Raw genomic sequence first — 10,388 nt, 5'->3', positions numbered from 1 at the left:
ATTCGATGCAGTAGCCCCATCAAGGGGTGGCCCTGCCATAAAAGAATAGGGAATTTCTTCCAATGAGCAGAATTGTAGACATGACATCTCATTGCCCATTTGCCCATAGAAAAGCTGACCTTTGGAGCAGCTCTGTAGTATACATGGATCAGGGCTAATGATGTGGTAAGACAGTTGGAGACATGAAAGGGATAAGATATAAACTGGTGCCTGACCAGGCGGTGGCACAGTGGATAGAGCATCGGACTGGGATGCCGAGGACCCAGGTTCGAGAACCCGAGGTTGCCAGCTTGAGCGCAGGCTCATCTGTTTAAGCAAAGCTCACCAGCTTGGACCCAAGGTCGCTGGTTCAAGCAAGGGGTTACTTGGTCTGCTGAAGGCCCGCGGTTGGGGCACATATGAAAAAGCAATCAATGAACAACTAAGGTGTTGCAATGTGCAACGAAAAACTAATGATTGATGCTTCTCATCTCTCCATTCTTGTCTGTCTGCCCCTGTCTATCCCTCTCTCTGACTCTCTCTCTGTCTCTGTAAAAAAAAAAAAAAGATATAAGAACTGGTAACAAGTTGGTCACGAGAAAGAGTTATGTGATGGGATCTCTCAGAATGAACTCATAGTGTCAGAATATTTGTCTTATGTAAATGTTCACCAAAGGACCTTTACTTCACAGAAAGCATTCTTTACCCAGATAAACTTAAGGACCCTCCTACTTTAGCACTAGGGACCCTATGATCAATTATTTAATACAAAATATTCCAATAACCCAGTTGTCTCTGAAAATTTGGTAATACTTAATATTTCTGAGATATCATTAGCTTTATAGAAATCATAGAAGCTACTTTAATATCAGTATTTTCCACCTTCATCTCTGACCTGCAGAAGACAGCCACTATAGTGCTTTAAAAATATGTTGGCTGTTGACACTACCTTTATTAATGCATTTCTCAATGCTCTTACAACAGGCATATCCTTGGGGCTAGGATGGCTAAACGGGTAATACCTAATAGATTCATTCTAACATTCTCATCTTCCTAAATCTTTCTATTCCTTCCTCTACAAGGGATTTCTGACATCTGAACTCAGCATAGGCCAGGAATGAATCCAATTTTCAGTCTATCAACAACAAAGAGAGAAAATAATTAGAACTCTACCAACTGCATGTAATAGTACATTGAATCCAGAATCTCTGGTAAGTGCACCTATATAATAATGCTGGCATAACTGAAGTTTATTTTCTACAATCTTTGGTCTGGTACACTTATAATTCAGTTCCATATGTATTTCTCAGATTCTTGCTGATAAACATTAGTGCTATTTTATAACTCTTGCCGTGCAAGCTTCTTGCCTCCTAATTAGACTTGGCAACTGGCCTACACACATTTTAGGATCTGTCTATAGTTGTAGATATGGAGGCAATGAAGGAGAGTGGAATAGGACACTCACTTGCCAGGAAAGCACTTCAAGTGGGGTCACTACAAGGTCTTCAAACAGGGTAGACTCATCATCCATCAGGGAAGGGTAAGGGGGCTGCTTTTGCGGACAACAGAGGCTCTCTGGTGTTTGCAGTTAGCAGATACTTGGAGTTATCTGAATCCTTTTCAGATGACAATTCCAATTCTTAAACCCCATTCTTTCTCATTTGCTATTTTGTCCCCATATTCCTCACTTTTCCCTGAATGTCTATCCTTCTGTCTGTTTTTGTTCCTTTCTGTTGCTCTTTTTGTCTCTCTTTTAAGCTGTGTGTGTCTTGACAGTTCAGCTCTTCTCTCTGTATTTGCTCATCTATCCTCTTTTCTGACCACCTTATTTTACAGCTTTCTAATTTCATCCCAATATAACTTTTGCTTACACAAAGCTGCCATGGTGCCAATACCCCTGCCCTCCGACAGTGTACACACCCTTCAGTGTAAGTGCCCTATAGCATCTGACTGACTCTCTGAACCTTTGTATTTTTTTTTTAATATTTTTTTTAAATATTCTTAAGAAATTTCTTTTTTTTTTAAGTTTTATTTATTTATTTATTTATTTTAGAGAGGAGGAGAGACAGAGAAAGAGAGAGAGAGAGAGAGAGAGAGAGAGAGAGAAGGGGGGGAGGAACTGGAAGTATCAACTCCCATATGTGCCTTGACCAGGCAAGCCCAGGGTTTTGAACCGGCGACCTCAGCATTTCCAGGTCGACGCTTTATCCACTGCGCCACCACAGGTCAGGCTGAACCTTTGTATTAATTCTAATTCTTGAGAGACTCTGATGGGCCCACTTGTGCCAAAGTCCACCCTTAGTCCAATCTAAAGATGACAGAGTTACTTAGTATCTAGGGCATTTCCTTTTCTGGATTTTGGCTAGAGATTTTCTCTAAGAGAAGAGTTTTGGTAGGGAGGATACTGTGGAGAATGCAAAAGAAATATAAAATAGGTCCTTGTCTTTAGGGAATTTAATACCAGAATTTAATAACCATGGGCTTAGAACTTGCTATGCTTCATTATTAGAATTCTGGCTCCTTTTGTGTTTCTGCAATTGAATATTTGAGATTATAGATGGAGTTAGTCCAGGGTAGGTTTATAATAAAGTTCTAACTCAATGAAGATATGAACTTTCTTCCCTACTTATTAAACTTAACATAATAGATTGCAGTTTTTATGGAGTGCCTACTGTTATCCCCAATGCTTTTATTTTATCAGAAACTCTATTAACAGTTATTATCATTCTTACTCAGGGTTGAAAGAAATTAATAAATCTTGCAAAAGGACCTCTACTAGTAAATAAAATATTCAGACTAGAGTGTGCTACTCCACAGTCCATGTTCTTTCTTGTAATATTACAAAGCTGCCTTGCTAACCAGAGCAATACAGAACTTTCCTTTTGTTAGGACTAAATGCTCCTCTTCTAGAGGTCCGAGTGTCTCAGAGGTGACCAGATCAATGCAGAAAACAGGCATGTAAAAGGTGGATTGGGCTGGATTTGTCTGTTATGAACCAGCCTAGGAAATACGCTACATTCCATTCCTCAAGCTACACATTGTAGCAGTCTATGTGGCACTATACTTAAAACCCTCCTTGGCTGTCATACCAAGCATTGATCTCACCCTTACCAGTTCAACATCTTCAATTTGATCATTTGCATCTGAAGCTTACCATGCATAAAACAAAACTACTTGTTACCTTACACCCCAAACCTATCCTTACCCTCGTCTTCCCTACTCCAAGAAACTTGCACCATTGTCCATCCTCCTTACTCAAGCCCCCAAATCTAAGAGTCAGCATTGCTTTCTTTCTTTCAAAACCATTTATATAATATAAATCATACTTAATTCAGTCCTCCCTTAGCGTTAAATTCCAATACATTCCTACATCCACTGCTCCCACTTTGTCCAAGTAATAATCAACTTTTGCCTAGATTGTTATAAAAATCTCCTAATTGGCTAACTGGACACCCTTCCTTCCTGCCTACAGACAACTCTTCACTCAGCAGCCAGAGTAAGCTTAAATGGAGAATCAGATTGTCTCTCCCATGTCCTAAACCTCCAGCACTTTACATCTCACTTAGAAAAACATCAGAGTCTCTTACCGTGGTCACAAGGCCCCACACGATCTGGTCCCTAGCTTCCTCTGCCTGCATCCTCTACCTCTTCACACCTTACTTACTCCAGTCCTGTCATACTGCCCTTCTTGCTCCTTCTCAAAAGTTGATTACTTCTTCAAGGGCTTTGCACTCTTTAGAATCTTGACAGTCAAGATAAATGAGGTTACTGTGTGCACATGTATAGTAGATTTTCATGTTTGGTTTTCCAACACCTAACTTAGTGAATGGCATATAGTAGAACTCAAAGGTGTATTTGGATAAACAATAGCTCTCTTAAAGAACTGGAGATTTTAGCTGACCACATGATTAGATTATAAGCTTTCATTGTGAGGTGGTTACCCCAAACATCTAATGTTACCTAAGTCTGTATTAACAAATGTGTATTTCTTGGAGAAAGGGAGATCCTAGTTCTTCTAGTCTGACCACTTCTGGATGTTGTACCTGGTGCCAGGTGTCACATATTAAGAGGGATTCTGACCCACTGATGCATTTCAAACAAAGGAGATTTTTCAGAGGAAGGAAAACAGAGTAGTGAAAGAACAGACTGTGCCCTATGAGGAACCACTGAATAAACTCTCTCTCCTATCTTCTCTCTCCAAAAATAAGAATACATTTGTAACTACCCTGTTTAAAAAAGAAACCGAGAATCTTTAGCTTAATGAATACTTAATGATTAGAGACGTAGAAGCTCTCCTCAAATAGCAAACAGTCTGCCATTTGAAAGAGGATTTACACTTATTCTTGCTAGCAAGAAAGGGAAGAACCAACGTGGTAGGAGGTTTCAGAGAAGAAGCTTTAAGTTTGGCATAAGTAAGGGTTGCCTATCAGTGCTTCTCAAACTAGTGTTCTGCAGAGCATGGCACCGTGTCAGGCTATACAAAGTGTCTTATGTTTTTAGTGCAGGATTTTTCAGAATCTTTAGTATACAAATATTAAGAAGATATGATATGCCCCATTCCTAGAATTTGTCTGTCCATAGAAACTTTTATTCACAGAGCACTGTTAACACCTCTTCGAACAATATTTCATTGAACAGACTGAGTTAAAGCTGCTCTGGTTCACATCAAGACATCTGGGGAAACTGGACAGTGCAGCTGTCACTTCAGCACTTCTGAAACCTCGGTCACTGAACCTAAAGTAGATAATGTCTGGGAAGCTGGAACAACTTCTCTTACTTGTTATCTTACAGTGTGAGACTCAGCACAGTTCTAAATGAGTTTAATGGAACAAAACCAATGAAATGAGGCTCTCTAATACAGTGGTTCTGAACTATTTTTCTAGCAATATATCCTAGTGACATTCTCATGTCTGTCCAAGGATTCATTTGTTGTGTGTAAGGTAACGTTTTTCACCTTTTTCATTAACATAAAAACAAACAAAAAAGCTCATGTTCTTCCTTCCTCTCCTCCCCCACCCCAGATTGTGACAGGATTTTAATACGGAATTATACCCCTCCGTTGAGCATTACCATTTTAAAAGCTCAAATCTAGTGTTTTAATGTAACTTTTTTTTTAATAAGTGAGAAATTCCCAGACCTAAATAAAGAAATGGAATTTAAAAATTGTGAGGAAAATAAAACAAGAAAAGTAATTAAAATGGGGCCACTTTATTTGAGGCTGAAGAGAATGATAAAGGAAGGTGGATTCATGAAAATATTGTTGTTATTAAATATTTGTTGCAATAAGCAAGACACGATGTAATAATGAGAAAAAGTTGGCACAACACTGAAAAGACAGGATTTCAAAATTATATTTAGTGTTTACACACTGTGCACAGGAGGGCAGGAGGCCGGGCTGCGCCGCGGTGGCCCCTGCGATGGCGTGCACTGCAGAAGGAGGGCTCTTCAGGGTTTCTACAATTTATACGCATTCCTGTTTTCCAGAACCACATTTACAAACGTTTACCATCTTTAATTTGATTTCCAAAGATCCATCAGTCCTGAGAAAGGGATCTTTGCATTAGTAGATAAAATACTGTAATTATAAAAAAGATCTTCTTCTATGTTAATAAAATTAACATTCTGTTATTCTGTACTGAAACATTTACTAAGGTTTTATCAGACTTGGATAGCTGATAAGCCGGCCCTTGGACCAGATCACACCAGATGTACCAGTTCTTGAGTTCCTTGTGAATAAGTCAGTTACATTGCTTATGAAGAAACTTGAAATACTATTTCTCTGTTATTCTGCAGTTTTTCCCCTAAACCAGCATCTCAAAAAGTGAGGTCATCAGTTCTAAATAGTGGGCAGTTTCCACATGATTTTGCATACCCACAGAGACTAATTTCAATTATATATTTGTGTTTTCATAGCCATTTCTAGACACCAGGCTGGCTTCTCTCACAATATACAAGGTCTATTGAGTTCATTGATACATGGGAAAACAGCTACAGTCTCAGGGGTCTTGCTCTTTAATGTATTTGAAAGTCCAGAACTGCCTCTACCATGGGAGAACAGTGGAGGAGATCAACTCAGATATGATGCTACCTCTCTCCCCTATCCAATTAGAAGAAAAAGAAACGCTTCAAGTCCTATGATGGCCGAGACCAGAGTCCAGAATTTGGGCCTGGGCAGAGTCTTGGGAGTCCTTAGAGCTTTGTGTTCTTGATCTCCAGGTTGATCATGTTCTCTTGGAGATGGGGAATCTGCTTAGCTGCTGGCCCCAGAATATCCTCTGGCTTTACGGGAACATAGTAGTAGCTCATGATGGAGAAGATCAGGCAGACCAGCAGCAGGAGACAGGAAAACAAAATGAATTCGGCCCACTGCAGGAGGAAATAAATATAAGAAAACAACCTGAGACTAAAGAGATCATCAGAGGATGAGAACTTGGGAGCAGATTGACCCAGGCTCATCATTTAGGCAGAGGTTTCCTAGAAGACTGGATTCACCGACCTTCCCTCACATGGGCATATGGTGGCCATTACTGACACTTATTATATAAGTTGATTTTTCTGACAAAGTCTGTGTGCATCTAACCTGTCTCACATGGGGAATGGGGTGGGGGAAACCTTGGATAGACAGAAGGTTAGGCCTTGGAGATAAAAAAGAATCCTGTTTCTTTCTGATCCATACCTGTACCAGGCCACTGAACTGTGTTACAGCAAGCACAATGAAATTCCCAGCTCCAATTGTCAACAGCCAGGCTGCCTGGAGTACAGATTTCATGCTAGAGGGAGCCTAGAGAGAACATAGTTTGTCAATAAACAAAATCCTTATACCACCCTCATGTGCCATGCACCTATCCAGAAAACTTCCACAAAAGTTTCCAGATTTGAACTTTCCCCACTGAGTTCAGCTATCACAGGGGTGTTAATAATGTTAATAGTAATAAAAGAATGGAGCTCTTAATTGAATATTTTAATTCATTATATTATATGATCTTAATTATAACCCTAAGAGATAACTTCTACTAGTATTCTTTTTTATATATATAAAGAAAAATAGCATTAGAGAAATAATTCACTTGCTGAAGGTCACAGGATAGGTTGTCCAGCCAAAATTTGAACATAGGTAGTTTGACTCCACCACCCTTATTCTTAATTTTTAAATATCCTTTCCTAGATATCAAATACCATAGGCTACTATATTGCACTTCCATGATCCTGGGAATCAGATGACTCTCTGTTGAGGGTCATGTATAAGGACTCTAAGGCTACAATGTATATATTAAAGCAGCACTAGGATTAAATTTCACCACCCTCTAAGCAATATCTCCACCTCCACTTTCTACCTGCAAAAACCCACCTGAGAATAAGAAAACTCAAGTCCTGTGACAGAGAACATGACTTCCCCAGCTGTAACCAGCGCATATTGTGGTAACTGCCATGAAATGGATATTTTGTTGGCTGGAATGTCTTCAGTCTTCCAGGCCTGAGGACCCTGATTGGTGTTCTTAGTGAGGGAGAAAAGAAATAGGTTTGTTAGTAGCCTCAAGTAAACATTGCTTACCTACAGCATCCTATGATCTTTTATCCACTGCCTCTTACATTTCCATCCTTTTACTACTTTCAAGAGGTTGAGCGATTTCTGCACAATTTCAGGTTTTTAAAATTCCTTTTGATAACACTGCACTCACTTGCCTGACTTCAAATACCATTATTGACAGAGTCCTTAAATGATAGAATGTTTTGATACTATGGTTTGGATTCCCATCATTTTGACCTATTGGGTATTTTGATCCTGGCTAATATTTTAAGTATAAAATGGGATCTGAATTATACAAACAATAAATTTTCATAAAGCATGTTCTTGATAAAAGTTTAATTCTGAAAAGTTGATGTCAGAGTAATAGGGGCATGAGAGATACTCCTGATTTCTTCCCTTGAAATTTCAATAGATTGAACAACTATAACACAGTAAAGAAACCCTAGCTGGGCTCACAGGTGCACCTAAAACATTCATGCACCAAATGGATTAAAGGTGGGATGGGGTGAAAAGGGGAGATAAAACACATTTGTGGTGGGCATTGAAGAGGAGAGAAGACAAACCTGGAATGACTGTTTGTTTTTCTCTGCTGGATTATGGAGAGGAGGGAAGCTTGGGCTCTCTGGATTTTGTCTAAGGCAGGGGTCTCAAACTCGGGCCCGCAGGCTGCATGCGGCCCGCTCACCAATTTTGTGCGGCCCGCAGACTGGCCAGCAGACTAATCCACGAAGTTTGATTAGTCTGCGGGCCGCACAAAATTGGTGGGCGGGCCGCGAGTTTGAGACCCCTGGTCTAAGGGGTACAGAGAGGGAAACATGGAGTGACTGAGTCTTCTTCTGCTGGGAAGAAAAGTGACATAGAGGGGCAGAGGGGGAGATAAACCAGAGCAGCCAGAGCACTGTGGTCACAGCCAGTGTTCCCATGGTCTGCCTGTAGCCCACACTTGACAGAGACAGAGAAACTAAAGTGCAGTTCCCTAGCCTCAAAAACCCACCTCCCTAACTTTGTGGTAATAAGAGTGGCAGACACAAACCTCACAGCTTGCTCTCCAGAGCCACTCTCTCCCCTGAAGGACAGAGGTGCTCCACGTTCAGTCCCCAGGTTTGTTGAGACATAAGAGAGAGCACCTGGAAGCCTGAGATCATCATTGCTAGAGCCATAAAGCCCTCACAACACACCCCACCCACCAACCTGACTGCGGTCCTGCCTACGTCATTGAGACACCATCCCAGCAGAAGATAGCCCAGGAACTTTACAGAGCTAAAACTTATAAAACACAATAAAACCTACTGGAAGAAATCTCTGAAAACCAAAATTTATTTTTCCTTATTTTTTCTTCTTATTCTTTTTTCTCCTTTTCTCTATTGAATTTAATTTTTTAAATTTATATATATTTTATTCTTATTTTTGGTGAGTGTTTTGTTTTTTTCTTTTTGTTTTTGAAATACCTTTGTAGCTTTTCTTTCTGTATTTTTTTAAATTTTTATATTTTTGTTATTTTAATGTTTAAATTGTTTTAGTTTTTTTTGTTAAAGTTTTTAACAATACCACTCTCAAATGCCTTCAAGGAAGAAGAAATTGAATACCATGACTACACAAGATGGAGACGTAGTTCAGAAAGAAAATAAAAAATTGGCCCTGGCCGGTTGGCTCAGCAGTAGAGTGTCGGCCTGGCATGCGGGGGACCCGGGTTCGATTCCTGGCCAGGGCACATAGGAGAAGCGCCCATTTGCTTCTCCACCCCCACCCCTCCTTCCTCTCTGCCTCTCTCTTCCCCTCCCACAGCCAAGGCTCCATTGGAGCAAGGATGGCCCGGGCGCTGGAGATGGCTCCTTGGCCTCTGCCCCAGGCACTAGAGTGGCTCTGGTCACGGCAGAGTGACACCCCAGAGGGGCAGAGCATTGCCCCCTGGTGGGCAGAGAGCGTTGCCCCTGGTGGGCATGCTGGGTCGATCCCGGTCGGGCGCATGCATGAGTCTGTCTGACTGTCTCTCCTGTTTCCAGCTTCAGAAAAATACAAAAAAAGAAAGAAAGAAAATAAAAAATCTCCAGAAAAAAATCTCAATCACATGGTAACCTTGGAGTTAAATGATAGAGAATTAAAAATTGAAGTTCTGAAAATACTCAACAAGATGTGAGACGACACCAAAAGGCAACCTAATGAGCTCAGAAAACAAATGAACAAAACAAACTTCACCAAGGGGATTGAAACTTTAAAAACAGAGATGAAGAACTCAATACATGAATTTAAGACTGACATAGCAAGTTTAGCTAACAGAACAAGCCAGGTAGAGAGAAAAATCAGTGACATGAAAGACAGGTAATTAGAGATGCTACAGCAAGAAAAGGAGAGGGAGTGACGAATTAAAAAAATAAAAAGAGAGCTCTACAAGAATTGTCTGACTCTATCAGGAAGAGCATTATAAGAATAATGCGTATAGCAGGAAAAAAAAGAGAAGGAGAAGAGAATGGAGAGCTTATTCAAACAAAGAATGGATGAAAATTTCCCAAGCCTATGAAAAGAGTTAGAGCCTTGAATCCAAGAAGCAAACATAACACTGAGTTACCACAACCCAAACAGACCTACTCTAAGGCACATCATAATAAATGTCAAAAATGACAAAGAAAGAATCCTCAAGGCAGCTAGGGAAAAGAAGAACATAACAAATAAAGGAAAGCCCATTAGGTTATCATCAGACTTCTCAGAAGAAACTCTACAAACCAGAAGAGAGCAAACCCAAATGTTCAAGGTAATGAAAGAGAGGAATTACCAGCCAAGAATACTATATCCATCAAAGTAATCCTTCAAATATGAAGGAGAAATAAAAACTTTTAAAGACATACAGAAGCTGAGGAAATTCACCAGAAAACACTCACTGCTG

At 40.2% G+C, this 10,388-nt stretch overlaps 1 protein-coding gene across 4 annotated transcripts in view; it reads right to left on the bottom strand.

Annotated features, from left to right (window-relative positions):
* Positions 1–5,171: 5,171 nt before the first annotated feature.
* The window catches only part of SLC15A2 (solute carrier family 15 member 2), a 53,102-nt gene continuing 47,885 nt past the window's right edge, over positions 5,172–10,388 (bottom strand). For all 4 annotated transcript variants that reach the window (XM_066241296.1, XM_066241295.1, XM_066241293.1 and 1 more), the window contains 3 exons: positions 7,328–7,474; positions 6,656–6,760; positions 5,172–6,345 (listed from right to left, as the gene is read on the bottom strand). In XM_066241296.1, coding sequence (XP_066097393.1) covers positions 6,169–6,345; positions 6,656–6,760; positions 7,328–7,474 — 429 coding nt within the window. In that variant the 3' untranslated portion in view covers positions 5,172–6,168. The remainder of the gene's footprint in view (positions 6,346–6,655; positions 6,761–7,327; positions 7,475–10,388) is intronic.

The sequence above is a fragment of the Saccopteryx bilineata genome, chromosome 8 (genome assembly GCF_036850765.1).
Source record: "Saccopteryx bilineata isolate mSacBil1 chromosome 8, mSacBil1_pri_phased_curated, whole genome shotgun sequence".
In the NCBI taxonomy this organism is placed as follows: domain Eukaryota; kingdom Metazoa; phylum Chordata; class Mammalia; order Chiroptera; family Emballonuridae; genus Saccopteryx; species Saccopteryx bilineata.
Note: the sequence above shows the minus strand (reverse complement) of the source record. Positions and strands in the feature narration are given on the sequence as shown.